At 39.9% G+C, this 20,155-nt stretch overlaps 1 protein-coding gene across 1 annotated transcript in view; it reads right to left on the bottom strand.

Annotated features, from left to right (window-relative positions):
• Positions 1–17,947: 17,947 nt before the first annotated feature.
• Positions 17,948–20,155, bottom strand: part of nfe2l2a (nfe2 like bZIP transcription factor 2a) — a 27,664-nt gene continuing 25,456 nt past the window's right edge. The window contains exon 5 of the mRNA XM_063052101.1: positions 17,948–19,728. Coding sequence (XP_062908171.1) covers positions 18,490–19,728 — 1,239 coding nt within the window. The 3' untranslated portion in view covers positions 17,948–18,489. The remainder of the gene's footprint in view (positions 19,729–20,155) is intronic.

The following is a 20,155-nucleotide window of genomic DNA, read 5'->3' as shown; positions in this document are numbered from 1 at the left end:
ATAGAGCACTTTGGAATGCTGAGTTAAAAAATGTTCCAACAGACATAATTGGAGCTTCCTGGGGTTTGCTGTTTTCAGTGATTGAGAAATACTGACCTGAGAATAACTACCCTTCCCCTATGACCACTTCAATCCTGGCTCTGGCAACATAGTTAGGAATATTTCCATAATACGTTGATGGGGATGAGCATTACAGTCTGTTTTTTGTATTGGGTCACTTGATCCTTTATTTGTACCACAACCAGAATTTTCCCATGCATTACCTTCCATTTTGAGAGTCATACTAAGTATCAAGGGGATGGGATGAGACATGAGCATAAGACAGCATTTTCAACCTGTGGCTTTTAATGCTGACATTGATATGTCTGCATAGCTTTTGAAGTATGAACATCATAAGGTTGCACCTTTAATGGGCCTTACAACAATCACCTGAATGTTCTTTGTGGTGGTTTTATAGAATCATTAAGCACCATGGCAGAGAAACAGGCCCTTCACTCATCGAGTCCAATTGACCCATACTGAGATCATAGCCCTCCCACCTAGGTATTAATAAACCATCTCTTTAATTGGTGGTGTCTACTGGCAACTCTTGAGTTGAGAAGTTCCCTGTCAGGTTTGCCTTAAACGTTTCACCCTTTGACATGACTTGGTCTTTGCCTCAGTAGTGAAAGCCTGTATGCATTTACTCTATCTTTTCCCCTCAATTTTGTATGTGTCTATTAAATCTCCCCTTATTCTCACAATCTCCAGGAAATTTTTTACCATTAGGTAGGAGATACAGAAGCCTGAAAGCGCACACTTAGTGATTCAGGAATAGCTTCTTCCCCTCTGCCATACAATTCCTAAATGGACATTGAATCTGTAAACACTGCCTCAATTTTTTGATATGTTCTACTAAGTTAACAAATTTCATGATGACACATGCCATTGATGATGGATCTGATTCGGAGATGAAGTTGTAACCTATTCAACCTTTCCCGATAACAGGTTCTCAAGTTGAAGCAACATCCTCGTAAATTTTCTCTGTACTCTTTCAATTTTATTGGTATCTTTCTTACAGATAGGGTAACCAGAACTGTGCACACTTCTCCAAGTAGTGCCTCACCAATGTTTCATGCAACTTCAACATAACATCCTGCCTCTAGTACTCAGTACGGTTTTATAAAGGCCAATGGGCCAAAAGCTCTCTTAACCCTCTGTGTCATTTCCAAGGAATTGTGGATCTGTACTACCTGAAACTTACAATGCTCAGTGCCCCACCATTCATAAGTCCTACCCTGTTTCATCCTTCCAAAATACAGTCAATATTCCTTTTTGCCTGAAATGTGCTAATCAGTTTGGATATTTCATGCTCCAGATATTAACTGATAAGTTGGCATTATTTATTGAACAGTGCAAGTAGGAAAATGTAGGCAATACACTTGGTGCATGAGTTGATCCAGTCTTCCTGTTGCTGGTGTGCATTTTTTTTAACCAAAAAAAGTATCTCAAAGGCCATTTATTCATTCCTAATCACCCCATGTGATGTATGTGAGAGATTGGGATCTTTGGGTTTCAAATGATACTGATGAATATCTTTGCAGTGGATGCAATTACAAGCAATCACGTTTTTTGCCTTGTAGCCATCAAAAAGACTTCAGAGAGGGCAGAGGTAAGTCGCTTGCAGAGTATTCCCATTCTCTAATATGAAACAATTTTAATTTTGCTTATCTAGTTAATGATCTGGTCAATGATCTCAAATGTTGTCAGTGGGAACTCAGATGGAGTGCAATTAAATGTCAAGGACCTGTGTGTGTCACTTAGCAACCAATGCCCATGGATATCCTCTGTATAATTGAAGTGTTCCCAGTGATGACAATCATATTGCCTGACAGGTTGATGCTATTGAACTGTGAATGCTGTTAGGCTTGGGGAACATCTGGAATAATGACTACTACCACCTTCCTTTACAGCAAGTTTTCCAGCCATTTTTATGTCATGGACCCTAGGTTGGAAACCCCTGCCTTTAGAGTTTTATCCCAGCCCATGGAAGAGCAAGTCCAAGTAAAATCTGCTTAGCGTGTATATAGCTTTTTAAACTGAGGAAAAAAAGTCACTAGAATGAACCATAAGGCGGTTGGCCAAGCATCAAGCAGCATTACATTCCATAGCACTATACCAATAAAACAAGTTATATTGTGCTATACTTTGCTTCCTTTATTTATAAAAAAAAAGACATTTGCTCTCGTTCCAGTTTTATTTACCTTTCAGTAGAAAATAGAGTAAAATGCATTTTTCTCTCCATAAAAGTATGAAGAATCGTTGTAACATTTGGGTTTACTTCACTGTTGCTCTGAACCCTCTTACTATTCCCTAATCGACTAAATCCCACTCTCTAATCTGACAACCTTGACAACTTTCAAAAATCATCAAGTTGCATGACAGGAAAACCTGGACTGTGACATCTGATTCGAAGGCCAATCAACTGACGTGACCAAGTAAATTTTAATTAAACTATATCTGTATTTGAAATGAACCTTAGCCTACCACGTGGCTAATGTTAATTGTAACATGCTAATTGCACTGTAATGTCAGTAAATATATTGCTGGGTACCCTATGAATATTTTGCTTTTACTGGAAATTAAAGTTTGTTTACTGTTTGTGGTTGAAGTATTTTTGACTCTACTACAAACCATTCCCTCCAGATGAAAGGCAGCCCAACTAATTATCTCTGGGACATATGGTCAGATGCAAATATCATCCATCTCCATTCTCCATGGTGAGCAAATTGCTACAGTACGTTTTGGAGTCGGCAGTCATTCTGAATTATCTAAATGCTAAAGAAATAAAACGTCGGATTCTGTGTACCAAAAGTGAATGCTTTTGGTAATTAAGAGAAACCGTTCTAATAGCTCTTCTGTATCTGTTCAATGCGATTTCTAATAGTTGATCTGAATTATGAGCACCTCTATAACAGTCGTGACAGCCCCCTTACGGTGAAGAAAGGAGCATCTTTCTCATATACATTAGTATGAACGTGGTGCAACATGCAGCAAAAATTCAACAATTGTAGCAATAAAGAATTATAAAAGTAAACCGGTTAAAAAAGTATCGATTAAGAAATAAAATATGCCTACATCCGTAACTACCACCATGTATTTGAAATGTGCGTACCATAAGTTTACATTTTTGAGTGAAGATCGTGGTATTTTCAATGGGATTAAAGCAGCTATTTGTCACCGTGTACTTTATTTATGTCTTGTGTTTCACTAAATGTCACGTGCTAAATGAGGTTTTTAAATGGGAATCTTAAGATACTAACGTTGTAGTTGATAACTGCTGCCAGAATAAATTTATTATAAAAGTATTTTGGAACAAATGGAAAGGGCGGGCATCTTATCCTATACAAAATCGCCTCCCTGAAAGGGCGGAACATTGTAAGTTTATAAGCTACCCCAGTGGACGTGTAGATCTCCCAGGAAGATTATCTCAAGAGACGTTAAATATGGAAGTTGCTGGGTTTCCTTTCCACATTCAACCCCAGTAAAATAGGGATGGAATGGTGAGGATAGGGGGGAAAAAAGACGGTCGGAGCAAAGCACTTTGCGTAAACAGCTATAATGACGGGAGATAACTGAAAAAGTTGAAATGCTTAAATGTCGGCGTTCTAGATTTTTGGAAAACCAGCACAACCTTGGCAGGTTTAGTTTATGAATCCAGTGAGTTTATTCAAGAAAAATGTTACTTCGGCTACTAGTAATGGAAATGGCTCTAGATAATAAAGCAGCTTTGGTGATGAGGAAAAACTTCGGGGAACCGGTGACGGTCGGTGCAACGGCCAGGGAGACAAATAGTTGAACACGAGTAGCGCACATGTGCCCAGACAGCTGCGCTGCCATGTACGGTTAGGAGCGCCAGAAGGCAGCTGCCCTGTCCCGCCTTGGTTGCGGCTATAGAAACAGTAAACACAGTAGTTTTAGGTTAAACCCCGCAAGAAAAGTGGCGGGTAGAAATTTAGCGCCGACATCTTGGAATGGAAGCTTGGTTTGCAGGATGCGCGATTAGAAGTTATGCAGATTTGAGCCCCCGGCAGTGGGGACAGTTACAGCCACCCATATTTGCACCGATTCCTGCCTGCGGCTGGTAGGTCTCTAATATGTTTATGCCCCCTTCCAAACAAATAATGGAGGGGTTTCGATAACCCGTTTGAATTGTGTTCGGTGCTACAACATAGTTGTATGCTCAACATAGTTTTCCTAAGTAACCGAAAAGACAATACAGTTTTCCGCAGCTGCCTGACACGCCGAGTTGCATTTTGTGTGTGTTGCTTTGCTTCCTTGAGGTTGTTTTGGTCAGGGGGTGGGGTTGGTGGTGGGGATAAGCTCCCACCGCCTATTAAATGCTCCCAATGGGGTGCACCTCAAATAGCCCCCGAAAACCAAGTCCAGCTCGTGGCCTTCACGGGTGGTTTAGCTACTAAGCCCAGCGGAACCGTAACTGGCGCTTAAACAAGTCGCTTCGGGCGGATGGGGCTCGTCAGCCGTGGTTGGTAACTCACCTGGAAGAGGGAAAGCTGATGGCAAACCTCTTCTGCCTTGTGGCTACACCCATTGATGGCCAAGTCTTCAGCAGTAATTCCCAAAGAAGAAATCCGGAGGGACAGTCCTACGTTAACTAGCAACTCCTGCGACGCCGTTGGTGCCAAACTACATCAGCCTCTGTTGTTCCATTGGGTACACCACTGCGTGGAGAGGGGAGCCTGTTTCGCAGGCAAAAGCTTGCTCTCCATAATATCACGTAGACAGCTACGGAGGGCCGCCAAAACACGTCAGTAAGGATATGTTGCTTTGGAGTCAGTCCAAAATATATCCACTTGGTTAATCCACTGATTCTTGAGACTTCGGTGAAAACATGTCCCACCAGGAAAAGTGCGAGCAACACACATCAAAGTTGCTGGTGAACGCAGCAGGCCAGGCAGCATCTCCAGGAAGAGGTACAGTCGATGTTTCAGGCCGAGACTTCGTTTCAGGTCTTCGCAAACAGAAGAAAAGTGCTAATTCCGTTGAAAATGAATACATTTTCTTATTTAAAATAATCGAGGTTGATCATCTGAGGGTTTTTTGCACAAATGCAACATTTTTTATATGCTAGTTTTTAATTTTATAAATTATATCATAGCCCAGTACCCACAAAATCAGTTGTCCTCAGACAAGAGATTATCATTTCAATTTGATTAAAAAAGTGTGAACAAATAATTTAAAATGTATAATATATATGCCAGATGAAAGATTAGAGTGAAAAACCTCTTTAAAATTAAAAGCAGTGAATTTTCAACAATTTAGGCCTGATGAAGGGTCTCGGCCTGAAATGTCGACTGTACCTCTTCCTAGAGATGCTGCCTGGCCTGCTGCGTTCACCAGCAACTTTGATGTGTGTTGCTTGAATTTCCAGCATCTGCAGAATTCCTGTTGTTTGAATTTTCAGCAATATTTACTCTTATTTTGTGGTTACTCAAAATGTGTCCCAGGTTTTTGTCAACACCATCAGATATTTATTTAAAAAAGCAATAAAATCAGGCAGCCACATGTTCAACTATATTCCTGAGGACCCCCTTTCCACCCACCACATCTGCTAAATGCAACAAGGTCAAACAAGCTCCTGTAAGTTTGCTATTTTTCCAATAATTTTTACATATTGATGTTGCTACATGTCAACACTGTCTCTTTTGCATAGAAAGAATTATTTTAAATTATGACATAAATTTATGCATTTTCAGTAGAGGGCAGAGGCAGCAAGCAACAGAGGGAAAACAAGATGACTCCTGTATACAACTCATGCATGTCATGTTAAAAAGTGTGTTTTGTCACCACTGTCAGACACCATCTGACGGTGGTGACACATAGTTTGACGGTGTTGACAAAAACATCCAAATCATCCTCAGTGGAGGCTTGAATATAATTTATGATCACAATAAATAGTAATATGGCTTGTAATGTTTCATTAGTAATATTTCATTAACCCCTTTATTTCTTCCACACACAGGCCTACAATATTTCCTTACTATATGTATCCCCAATGACTAAAACCATAAATGAATTTAGAAACATAGAAAATAGGTGCAGGAGTAGGCCATTCGGCCCTTCGAGCCTGCATCGCCATTCAGTATGATCATGGCTGATCATCCAACTCAGAACCCTGTACAAGCCTTGCCTCCATACCCCCCGATCCCTTTAGCCACAAGGGCCATATCTAACTCCCTCTTAACTATAGCCAATGAACTGGCCTCAACTGTTTCCTGTGGCAGAGAATTCCACAGATTCGCCACTCTCTGTGTGAAGAAGTTTTTCCTAATCTCGGTCCTAAAAGGCTTCCCCTTTATCCTCAAACTGTGACCCCTCGTTCTGGACATCCCCAACATTGGGAACAATCTTCCTGCATCTAACCTGTCCAATCCCTTTAGGATTTTATACGTTTCAATAAGGTCCCCCCTCAATCTTCTAAATTCCAACGAGTATAAGCCTAGTTGATCCAGTCTTTCATCATATGAAAGTCCTGCCATCCCAGGAATCAATCTGGTGAACCTTCTTTGTACTCCCTCTATGGCAAGGACGTCTTTCCTCAGATTAGGGGACCAAAACTGCACACAATACTCCAGGTGTGGTCTCACCAAGGCCTTGTACAACCGCAGTAGTACCTCCCTGCTCCTGTACTCGAATCGTCTTGCTATGAATGCCAGCATATCATTCGCCTTTTTCACTGCCTGCTGTACCTGCATGCCCACTTTCAATGACTGCTGTATAATGACACCCAGGTCTCGTTGCATCTCCCCTTTTCCTAATCGGCCACCATTCAGATAATAATCTGTTTTCCTGCTTTTGCCACCAAAGTGGATAACCTCACATTTATCCACATTAAATTGCATCTGCCATGATTTTGCCCACTTACCTAACCTATCCAAGTCACCCTGCATCCTCTTAGCATCCTCCTTACAGCTAACACTGCCGCCCAGCTTCGTGTCATCCGCAAACTTGGAGATGCTGCATTTAATTCCCTCATCCAAGTCATTAATATATATTGTAAACAACTGGGGTCCCAGCACTGAGCCTTGTGGTACCCCACTAGTCACTGCCTGCCATTCTGAAAAGGTCCCGTTTATTCCCACTCTTTGTTTCCTGTCTGCCAACCAATTCTCTATCCACATCAATACCTTACCCCCAATACCGTGTGTTTTAAGTTTGCACACTAATCCCCTGTGTGGGACCTTGTCAAAAGCCTTTTGAAAATCCAAATATACCACATCCACTGGTTCTCCCCTATCCACTCTACTAGTTACATCCTCAAAAAATTCTTTGAGATTCGTCAGACATGATTTTCCTTTCACAAATCCATGCTGACTTTGTCCGATGATTTCACCGCTTTCCAAATGTGCTGTTATCGCATCTTTGATAACTGACTCTAGCATTTTCCCCACCACCGATGTTAGGCTAACTGGTCTATAATTCCCCGGTTTCTCTCTCCCTCCTTTTTTAAACAGTGGGGTTACATTAGCCACCCTCCAATCCTCAGGAACTAGTCCAGAATTTAGTTGCACCATTTCATAATCATTTTATAAAATTTCACCAAATTAAGCATAATTAAATTCATAGTAATTTTGCACAATTTCATAGTAATTCCATTAAATTCTGACCTTCCTTTTATGTATTTTAGGAAGCTATGGCTAGGCAGTAGCTATCAGTGGAGGAGTGAAGGTGAAGAAACAGGGAATACCAAAAAAAGCAGAGAGAGAAAATATATAGTGAGCCAGAGTTAAAGGAGGAATACCTGAGAAAGGAAAAGCAAAGATGGAAGAAGAGAGTAGAGGATGGGAAGATAAAAACTATCAGTGATTTGAATGGAAGGGAAAAGAGGAGTAAGAGAAAGTCATGGAAACATAGACAGCAAGAGTCAAGAGAGCTTAAGAGAAAGAGCCCAGAATGCCCAGATAATCCAGTGGATCAGACTATACAGGAGCCACCTTGCAGTAGGCAGTCTATAGCAGGAGAAAGTGAAAGAAAGAAAACAGACAGATGAAAGCTTTGAAAAATCAACTTCAAACGATAATTAAAGATAGGAACAAACTGAAAAAGCATTGGCGACGAGAGCAAACTAGAAATAAAAGAATCACCAAGAAAAAAAAACAGAACAGATGCTACGGGGAAGCAAAATCTTCCATGAAGTGGTTGGGAGAAGCCTTTGCAGTACTCAGACCTATCATATTGCTGAAGGTGACATGTGGAAATATGATCCACTCCTTTCTCAACCACTAGAACCTGTACCAGCAAAGAGGAAAATCCATCAGGTCATACCTTACGGAAACAGCATCCATTGCAGATCATTGTCATGTTTCTGCAGTGAGCCACAGATGTGTCAGTGTTTCAGCCCAACAACATTTCAGTTGACTGAAAATACATATGCCAGGGTACAGGCTGAGGAGAATGATGGCTCTACCACAACGGGAAAGAACAGAGGGCCTTTGGCAATGCTGATGGAGGAAATGGAGCAGGAACCCCAGAGTGGTCCTGACGGGACTACGACAGATATAGTGTAATTAATTGTGGAGATTAGCTTGCAGTCATTTATGACCAAAATTGGTGGTTAGCAAAGGCTGTCACTGTGGATGCTCATCATCAAGATGTTCAAGTGGAGTTTTTCCACCCTCATGGGCCCAACACACGCTTCCATCCAAAACCAGGTGGAAGGGATATGTGTTTCAACATTTAACAGCATATATGTGTACCTATGGTGTAGACACAATGATTTAAAAGCTCTAAATCTATATAAGACTAAATTATTAGGAATAATTAGCTTTTTATTGTGTCCGACTGTGTTGACAAAAACTAAGTAATGACAGGAAAAACACATATTTTATGAAAAAAATTACAAAATCAGGAGGTTGCACCAAAATATTGCTTGATTGCTGAGACCTTGTTCTATAAACATATACGTTTAGATTTCTTAACATTCAAAATTAAAACGTATTTTATCCAAATTCTCAGGAATCAGTGAATCATAGGATGAAAAGGCTTATCCTAATGTGAGCCTACATTTTTTAATGTAGAGGGATGAACTTATTGAACTATGAGATCCTCAGGGACCATGATAGGGTAGACGTTGAGGGAAAATCTGGACAGAGAAGACGTTACAGGGTTAGGTGAGGTGTGTCATAACTTCTTGTGGAGGATGGCGAAACTCCACTACAGAGGCTGTGAGCATTACAGTACATGATTTGATTACAAGAGGACGTTTGAGATAAACCACAAACTCCAGGAAATAAGGAGCTACCACTGAAGACAAGGTGAGAGCTAGGCCAAAGCGTGTTAGTTGCGGAACAGGTTTGAAGGGCTGAGTGACTTAATCTGATTTTCTTAGCAAGACAGGCAGCATCTATGATGGAGAATGAACAGTCAATATTTTGGGATGAGACCCTTCACCCAGAGGGGTAGGACACCAGAATAAGATAGCAGGAAGATAGAAGATTGGGAAGATTTTTAAAACCTACAGAAAGCAACTAAAAGAATCATTAGGAGGGAAAAGATGACATAAGAAAACAAGATAGCAAGCAATATCAAGGTGTATAGAAGAAGTATATTAAAAAAAAGAGAGATGAGAGTGGATATAGGACCACTAGAAAATGAGGCCAGAGAAATAATAATGGGGGACAAGGAGCTGGCAGATGAACTAAGGAAATTATAAGCAAGTTAGCTTGGCCTCAGTGGCTGGGAAGATTGTTAAGGATGAATTCATGGTGCACTTGGTGACGCAGGACAAGATATGACAAAGTCAGCATGGTTTAGGAGAAAATCCTTCCAATTTTTTTTTCGAAGTTTTAGATTTGATCAGAAAGTCTTTCCTTTCTTTTGGTCGTATCCTCAGAATAGACTGCCCAGTCCCCTTTTTTTTCCTTTTATTGCATAGTGTAGTGGGGTTTTTTTCCATTTAAAATCCGAAGTTTTTTCTTTCCTCTTCATGAACTGATGAGAATTAGCTGTTTTCTTTTTTATTGTATATTACATACTAGCTTAACACTATGTATGATTTTGGTAATGTCTATTTCAATCTCTAATTTGTATTGTTATTGATATATATATTTGCGATAATTCTCCTCTTGTTTGTATTTATGTTCCTTTTAAATCAATAAAAAGAATAATAAAGGAAGAAAGAGAAAATCTTGCCCGACGAACTTGTTGGAATTCTTTGAGGAGATTACAGGTAGGATAGATAGGGGATGCAGTGGATGTATATATGGATTTTCAGAAGGTCTGTGACAAGGTGCCACTCATGAGGCTTCTTACCAAATTAAGAGCCCAAGGTATTACAGGAAAGTTACTAGCATGGTTAGCAGAGAGAAGGAGTGCCTTACATTTCCTTTGGTAGAGACATATCTCCACTCAGCCACCCAAATGGGAAAGAATTGAAGTGGGTGGCCATCTTGGTCAGATGTGTGGAAAATGGGAAAGAAGTGGATAAGGAGAGCATCAATGGTGGTGGAAGGGAAACTGTGTTCTCTGGGGGAAAAAAAAGGCATCTCAGATTATCTAGAATAGAAAACTTCATTTTGAGAACAGATGTGATGGCGCATTTTTACAAGTAAAATGGTGGGAAGACATATAGTCAAGATAACAGTAGGTTTGCAAAAGATGTCATTGGATAGTCTGTCTCTAGAGATGGAGACAGAGAGATTGAGAAAGGAGAGAGAAATGTCACAGATGAACCAAGTAAATTTCAGGGCAGGGTGGAAGTTGGAGGCAAAGCCTTTTCATTGGTTATGTGGAACAGTCCCCATCTTTTTCTCCACTACATTGTGAGTTTCATCTATTTTGCCTCCACAGATGCTGCCTGACTTGCTGAGTTCCTTCAGCACTTTGTGTGGATGACCAGCATCTGTAGAATCTTGTGTCTCCTTATTTCTTAAGTTTCTTATTCTGTATGCTGTTTGCCAGGATATGTTGTGCCCAATCCAGTTGCCAGCCATATGTTATTGGCATTGAATAACATTCCATCTGCAGCTCATCAACCTCATTTCCCACACTTGGAGTATGCACACATACCTGGTTTTTGACAGTCCAAATGAAGGATCTTGATCCAAAATGTTGACTGTCCCTATTCCTCCACAGATGCTGCCTGACCTTTCGAGTTGCTCCAGATTCTAGTATCTTTGTCCATTTGACATTCCTGTTCACACGCAAACCTCTAGTGCCACCTACCACTCCTGTTTTTCTCTTAACCATAATCTGCATTTATACTGCACCAATGAACCTCCCAGGAAGACAATGGGTCCAGTCTTGTTAAGGTGCTCCTTGTTCCGTTTAAGGCTTTCACTGTCAAATAATCTGTCCATTCTTTCAATTTCTGCTCTCACCGCAGGAGGCACCAGGATTAATCCAGGTATTAGATCTTTTAAAACTCCTTTCTACCCCTCACTTCGGTTACAACTTGTGAAATTCACTGTAGGACCTCAAGCTCTTCTTCACCCTACATTGTTGGTTGTGATGTATTCCACAAGTCCAGTCGGTTCCTGTTCACTTCATAATTTCTGTTTTGCCCAGGGACCAGGTATATAATATACCAAGGGGTTGCTAGTTAATATTTGCAAATATCTAATGAGTCCTTGTGAATATTAAACTGTAGTGGCCACTGCATTTCTAGCCTAACTTCACTCTCAGCCAGTCTTTACCCTGTAGTATTTTGTGTTTCAAGGTACCATAACCCCAGTAGTCAACAGTATAAAGTACCTGTTTAAGAAAATGTTCCTAACAACTGCTACACTTGCTGTTTCTTCTGATGGCTGCCCGCATACTGTGGAGTTACTTCCTGGAGTAAATGACCCAAGATTCCCTCAGTCTCTTATATATGCTCTGCAGTGATTCTCGTTGGTCTTCAGACGTGGGTGGTGGGGAAGAGGAACAGAGTTTGAGCTGGAGTATCTGGAGACACTTACTGCTGTTGCTCCTCAGATCCTACCGAGCAGCCTGCAGCCCCACAGGTTAAAGGTACCTCCCAATATTTTAAACTTTTCCTTGTTGCTTTAGACAATATTTTTGACTTTATTGTCATGAATAAACTAGCTATATTTTCCTGGTTTTCATCATTCAACTAGCTTCCTGCTGATACATACTATCATTTGAGTTTTTCTTCTGACTGTGCATGAACTTAGATTTGATCTCTGGGCAGGTTGACAGGGCTACTCCCACTCATTGTTCGTTTCATCAGCAGTACACAAATGTGCGGCCAGAGACTTCAGATAATTGCATGCAACCTATGGCAAACAATAGAATTGCATCTGGGGGACTTGAACAGATACTCAGATACTTACTATTTATTTCAGAGTGGTTCTCTTTTGTTTTTCCGTGAAGCCATTAAATTCAAAGATTCAAAGGTTCAAATTTAATGTCAGAGAAATGTATACAATATACATCCTGAAGTGCTTTTTCTTCACAAACAGAGAAGTGCCCCAAAGAATGAACGACAGTTAAACGTGAGAACCCCAAAGTCCCCCCCGCGCGTAAGCAGCAACAAGCAACAATCCTCCTCCCCCACCAGCAAAAATAAATGCGCATTGATACTATCACCGAGCCCAAGCGTGTGCTAAGCAATAGCAAAGGCACAGACCAGTTACCCAAAATGCTTCACATTTCATCCAAAATTTGACAACCCACAGGTTCTCTCCCTCCCTGGCAATTTGGTCTTATTTTTAAAACACTGCATCGATCTGTTCAGTATTTTCCTCTGCATATTATCTGCTGAATGGTTAATGTTCTGGTATTATACACAAAGTCAGTTTAGTCTGATTCTAGTTCTACTTCTTGGAGACCAGCCCGCTCGATCTATATCTATATTTATGCCTTTCTGATCTGTGGTTATTTCTCTGGGAATTTAAGATTAGATTAGATTCTACTTTATTGTCATTGTGCCAAGTACAGATACAAAGCCAATGAAATGCAGTTAGCATCTGACCAGAAATGCAAAGAATAGTGTTATTTACAAAATAACTGTGAATAAAAAGGGCTACAGCACACAAATATAAAAGTACTGAGACAGTACAATATGGGTGCAATACTGCTTAGCGCTGTGATGTGGGGTTCAGCAGGGTCACAGCCTCAGGGAAGAAGCTCTTCCTGTGCCTGCTAGTGCGGGAGCAGAGGCTCCTGTAGCCCCTACTGGATGGGAGGAGAGTAAAAAGTCCATGGTTAGGGTGAGATGCATCCTTGATAATGCTTTTCGCCCTGCCCAGGCAGCGGTTATGGTAGATATTCTCAATGGTGGGCAATTGGGTGCCGATAATCCACTGGGCAGTTTTCACCACCCGCTGGAGCGCTTTGTGGTCCAATATGGGACAATTGCCATACCACACTGAGATGCAGTTGGTGAGTATGCTCTCAATGGTACAGCGGTAAAAGTCTGTCAGTATCCTGGGACAGAGGTGAGCTTTCTTGATGCTGTACAGGAAATAAAGGCGCTGTTGTGCCTTTTTGATCAGGATGGAGGAGTTCAGGGACCAGGTGAGATCCTCAGAAATGTGGACACCAAGGAATTTGAAGCTTGATACCCGCTCCACTACAGCTCCATTGATGTAGATGGATTTATCCTAGTTCTTGAGGAGGAGAAGGAGAAGCAAGCAAGCAAGCAACAAAAAAAAACACCTTTTGCTTTTCAGAACTTCTTTCAATACTTTTTTCAGAGGAATGCAAGAAAACTCTTGGATGAGAGGGTGGACTGTCCAAGTGAACACTTCCGTGCTACGCTTATAGCTTCTGGTAATCTAGGTACCCACACACTAGAAATCAACTTTGTTATCTCCTAGCAGATAACATACTTTGGCTCAGGATTTACTTTCAGGATCAGTGGACAGCAGGCTGGTGTGCCAATTTGAGAGGTTGTGAATGGAGAACAATCTGATAGTAAGCATCCTCCACCTGTTTGTAGGGCATGACATAGACACAATTTCACAGGAGCTAGCAGAAAGTAGTGTCCATTTCCTCTCCATCTGCTGAGAATGAGTATCCATAATTAGACACTTTACTGCCCTCCTCACCAGCACAGGATTTATGTCAATATGTGCTGGGATAGGTAGTAGAATAGTCTGTGCTGTGCAGTCCTTTGATACTAAGGGTGGGAAGGATTGAGGTGAATGTTGGCATTAGAAGTTAATTGTTACAACATTGTGAGAATAATGTGTTCCATGATAAAACGAGTCTTTGATCCACCTTGTTCTCCTTCTCATTGATAATAGTATCTGTCAAGACAAATGGAATTTCTGCTCCCAGGATGTCCTTATGTTGGAATTTAAATATTTGCTGTTAGTATAAGCCTTTGAGAAGCACTGAAGACAAATCTGATCTGATTTTGGATTACAAACTCTGCCTAACACCAGCACTCTGTGCTACAAACCTGTAAAATACATCATGCCACAAAACTATTAAGGCACTACAAATACTACTCAGTCCAGGATATTAGTGTGAGTTGCAAACAAATAAGAATATGGCATGTTGATTACCCAACTTCTCTACCATCCTGGGTCCACTTGAATTCATACTCTCCAATTTACCTTCTTCCAGGACTAAACGGAGTTAGAAATTTCTCATGCATGTCATCCCACTCAGCTGAGAATAAAAACAATTGAAATAGGGAGAAAAGGAGAAAATATAGAAGGCAAAGCAAAGGAGAGAGGTATTAACAAACATCCCTCACATTTACATAATAAATGGTGAACTCTGCTTTAGCAATTATGGGATGGTCACCTTTTGAAACATTTTCCTCATCAGACCCAAGGAAAATGTTTGGATCAATTGTAAGTAGTTAAGTTAACTTGAAGGTAATTAGATTTGGGAATTGTTTTCTTTACATTTCAGATTAAAAAATAAAGGGCAGTTGCATTTAAAGTTCAATAACTCCATTAATCCTTAACAGTTGATTGATTAACTAGCTCTTTGGCTGCCTTCCCTATTGATCTGGACAAACTTTAATTAGTAAGGCAACTAAATGTGGACAGAGATGTGCAAATGCTGTGGAAGTAAAGGCTCACCATGATTTCAATGAATTGTATACCAAGTTCCTAAGAGTATAGCCAGGAATAATTTGGACTGAAAATGTATTAACTGGAGTAAGAATTGTATACTAGCCACTAGTTCTTTAAAATGGAAGAAAAAGCAAAGGCAGTTAGGAGCCCTCACTGCCTTTTACACATTTTTTGATCCAGAAATGCACACCTTAGAATTATTCAGTTCATTTTGTTAACTCCTAAATTAGCAATGTGATTAGAGAAGATTAACCCTTGAATGAATAGTCTGTAATAGTAAATGCAAACCAGTAACTGCTACATCAACTGACGATTCATTTTATGTTTCAGCTAGTGCTGCGGCAAAAGGTCCCAGATGGCAGCCTATCAGCTTCACCAATTAATTGTAATGTTCTGTCCAAGACAGGCATTTTCAGCCACGAGAGGGCTATGCATTTTGAATATATTGTTTTCTTTCAGGCTCTGGTATTAAAATATATCTGGGTGAAAGTGTCATGAGCTGAACATGGCTTTACATGAGTAAGTGAATGGGTGGGGAGGATCCCTGTGTAAGGAAATCTAGAATGCTGAAGAGAGGAACAAGAAAGTGGAAAAGTAATTGGAATAACTGATCAAACTGTAAGGAAAGTCAGAGCATGCGAAGGTGTGAAGTAACAAATGGGGTTTGTGCAAAAACAAAAGCAAGATAATATAATATAAATATTAATGTGAAAATTTGTTTTATCTAAATATGCAAAGCATCCGTAATAAGACAGGACAAATAAATAACATATCAGAGGAATGGATGTGAAGTGACGCCTCTGTGGAGATATGATTATGGGGTGACGTTAACTGAGAAGGGGAGCTAGATTACCAAAAGTATTTGATAATTAGGAAGGGCAAACGGTGAGGAAAAGGTGGTGAAGTGAATTTGTTAGTAATAGGTGGAAGTCAGTGTAATAAGAAAGCATTGGTTCAGAAAAGGCTGTGGAATCAGTCTATTTAGAACCAAGTACTACCAAGCAAGGGAGGACATTGGTGGGTATTGTCTATATTCCTCTATGTTGTATTGGTGTTGCTAAGAGCAACTTCAAATAGAAGTTTAAACATGCACAGAACAAGGGTACATCCATCTACATTATCCATAGATGACTTTATGATTCAGATTTATTTCCAAACAGTGAAATGCATTGCTTGTGTAAACACCCAATGATTTGCTGGTGGCAGTCCGCAAGTATTGCCACACAGCCAACAGAATCTACACGCAGACTAGTCAAACTAGTCATCAGCAGAATTACTGGATTGTTTTTGGACCAGTGTGTTCAACAATCAACTATGGAAGAACTATCCTAGACCAGTTATTCTGCAATGGGAAAGGGCAAGTTCATCATTTGGTTTCGTTTCGTGAGCTCCCTTAGGAAGAGTGAACATAACACTCTAGAAATCTTCATTAAAATGTGAAGTTGTTCAATCCAAAACTAAATAAAACTATGGAGATTGTCTATTATAGATTACAGAGCTTCATTAAAGCTATGATGGCAAATGGGTAATGACTATTATTTACAGAGTTAATGCTGGAACTGCAAATGTTATACCGTACTGCTTGGTGTAAAAATATAGAAGGAAAAGTAATCTAACCTTGGTTACTAACAGTATATTAAATCCATAGAGGGGTAATATAACATTTTCACAAGACCATATATATGAGTACTGCAAGCAGTTTAGATTGAGAAATAAGAACAAATAAATTGCAACGAAGTAATGTTTGAGGGCAAACTTACAAGAAACGTGCAAACAAATGCAAAGGCTTCTACAGATATGCAAGGAGGGAAACACTAACGATGTCAAGTGTGGGCCCTCTGCAGTCAGAAATGGATGAATTCACAATGGGGATAGAAATGGTCGAGCAATTCAGACAAAGACTTTGGTTCAATCATCATGGAAGAGAACACAAGGAATCAAAAGTTGAGTAAAAATGAGGAATAAGAAGAAAATAATATTTGTACTAAAAATGCAGTAGAGATCAATGACACTGAAAGCCGTAAATCTCCAGAGCTTCATTAGCTGTATCTCAAGTACGAATGAAAGTAACTCTGGAAACAGCATTTGTATACGTTTCCATTTTGAGAACTCCATTGATTGAGTTTTGAATACATTCATGCACATTGGAAGATGCTAGATAGAACTGCCCTCCAACCCACACCATTCCATATTTAGAAAATGGACAAAAATACTGGAACCCAGACTGGTTAGTCTGACATCAATCTGTACGAGGAGGAATTAAGTCCAGCTGGATTGTTTTTGAATTTTGCAGAATGATTTGGGAACCTTACAGACTGCATGCAGCAAGAATGTGTCCTGTGGCTGTGGCTCTGGAAGAGGGATCACCCTCAGGTTTAAGAGCAAAAGATCTAGGAATGATATGAAACTAAATGAATTTCACAGGTTCAATACCTTTAATTACAAAAGATTGTAAAGATCAAGTTGCTGAAAGTAACTGTAGTAAAATTTGGAGTCAATAAGGCATTGTGGGACAAGGGTAGGGTGTGAGAAGATGGTATCAAGACAGATCATCAACGTGAATTGTATCAAATAATGGAGCAGGCTTGAAGGGCCTGCTTCTACTAATTTATGAATCAACTAACATTTTAGTAAAGACCCAATCTTTTAAATGCACAAGTCAAAAACAAATGGAAATGCTCAACAAGTGAGTCAGCTCCTATGGAGATAAGGAAAGAACTGGTGTTTCAGGTTTAGAATGTTTTATGAGAACATAATTAAATGTTAAAAATGAACTCTTGTTTCTCGCTCTACGTGTTGGCAGAATGCAAGTGTTTTCAATGTTTATAACGTCAGATTCCCAGCATATGGAATTCTTTGGGTTTTTTTTAATATCAAAGTACTTAAGTTGCAGAGGTGACACTTTGATGAAACAAGGCAAGATTTTTGCAATGGTTAAAGATACATTTTATTTAATAACTTTTCTATATAAAGCGAAGAAATGAAGTCATACATTTTTAATTCTTCCATTTACTGTATCTATTTTTGAAATGTAATAAAAAAGTATAAAACAGGCACTTGCAACAGAAGAAGCATTAGCTTACTAAAATAATTTTTATAATTCTATGAAAGACCTTCAATTTAATAGTAAATGGGATATATATATCTGCATATATAAATAAGATGTGCAGTATTTACAAAACTATACAAGAGCTCTAAGATGTAATAAGCAGTGCACAGAAATAATCAATATTAAAGAACTAGGCAAGAGACCATTTTTCAGTCAATCTTCAGCTAACACTCTCTGTTTCACCTCCAAGAAACCAGAAGCCATGAAAAATGGTAATAATCTTCTTTTGCATAGGAGACTCATTAACATATGATCACAAAACTTTTAAAGTTTTAAAACTTGCAATTCACACAGGTTTCGGCTTCTCATTTAAAAAAAAATACAATAAACAAAACCTTTGGAATTTCATTCTCTCTTTATTTCCAGTTTCTTGCTCCGGGGAACGAGGAAAACACTGCCATCGCTGGTCTGCTGAAGTGAGTACTCAGACGGAGAATACGGATTTCCATCTTCATCTCGTAGCATACTAAAAACCTCATGGTACAGACTGTTCAGCTGTTGTTTGATGTGAAGAAGGTTTTTGGCATGCTCCTCCTTTTCTTGGAGAAGTTCCTCTTTTTCATCTTTAAGCTGATCCAGATCATGTTCGAGACCAACTATATTTTCCAGTTTGCGCTTGCGGCAGTTCTGAGCTGCGACCTTGTTTTTGCCACGGCGACGGATGTCACGAATGAGAGCGAGCTGAGCCTCACTTAGCTGATACTTGGAAACCATTTCATTGAAATCGTCGACGGGAAGGTTAATAATCTTTCTGACAGAGAAAGGAACATTGAGTGCTTTAGCCCGTTGCTCATCTCTAGTGAGCCGAGCTTCCACTCGTTTAGAATGCTTATCTTTGATGAATGGGGTTTTACTGTGGCCAGGGCTCACTGGCAGATCATCCTTTGCTTCTTTCGTGTAAAGTTTGGGGCTCTTACTTGACTTTGTAAGGTCAAGAGAGGGTGCCTGAAAATGTCCGTCATTTTGGAAATGCATTGGGTACAATTCTGCAAATTCAGGCTGAACACAGCCAGGGCTGCTCTCCATCTCATCCACTTCAGAGTCACTATAACCGTGAGATGGATCTCCACAAATGGACGATTGCACTGAATTACCAGGGGAGGGGCCACCAGAACTCGAGCACATGGACAGGCCAGAGTCAGAATCCAGAACCTCAGGCAAATTTGGTGGCTTCTTACAAGCAAATTCTTTATCCACTTTCAAGTGTGAGATGTTGATTTGTTCAAGAAGGGCATCATCCAGAATGCTCGTAAGTGAGTCATTCATATTGGTGTGCTGGGGAATGTTGCTGTTCCTCTGGGAACTCAGAGGTGTGGAGAAAAACATATCACTGTAAGGACTGTTGCTGAATGAGGGGTTCATGCCGTCAGAGGTATTTGTTTTGAGCTGGTGGAGTGTGGGACTTTCAGGCGGCATTACTTCTTCAAAGAGGGAGAGGAAACTGGGATTGCTGAGAGCCACATGGTCATCTGGCAGGTTTGCATTGAAGCTATAGGTGTCACTTGGCATCTCGGAAGGTTTGCTCTTGGAAGCATATCCTGTCAATCCAGTACTAGTGATGTTATCATTTTGCATGTACAGACACTGTATCAGAAAAAGTGACACAAATAGATCAGGAAATGTCAATAAACACCTTTACTTTTTGAATTAAGATATTTCCTTAAATTAAACTTTTAAATTTATGATGGGGTGGGCATATTAGACTGCCAGTTGAGATATATTTATTTGATGAAAATATAAACAACATTCTGGAGATTTTCTTTGCATTGAGAGCGTCTATAACTACATCGGATAGAGTTGCTGAAATAAAAAGCAGTGAAGCATTTACAAAAATTGAGATAAATATGAAACAAAGCCAGTCTTTACTGCTTAATATTTAGGTTATCAGGACTACTTCACAAAGCAAACATCTATATTACACACAGGAGTTTAACATGTTTAGCTGCATTTGGTGGAAAATTTTGTCATGGAACAAATGTAGCAAGCAAGTGTGTTCGCAAATAAATGCCCC

Source organism: Mobula hypostoma, chromosome 6 (assembly GCF_963921235.1).
Source record: "Mobula hypostoma chromosome 6, sMobHyp1.1, whole genome shotgun sequence".
In the NCBI taxonomy this organism is placed as follows: domain Eukaryota; kingdom Metazoa; phylum Chordata; class Chondrichthyes; order Myliobatiformes; family Myliobatidae; genus Mobula; species Mobula hypostoma.
Note: the sequence above shows the minus strand (reverse complement) of the source record. Positions and strands in the feature narration are given on the sequence as shown.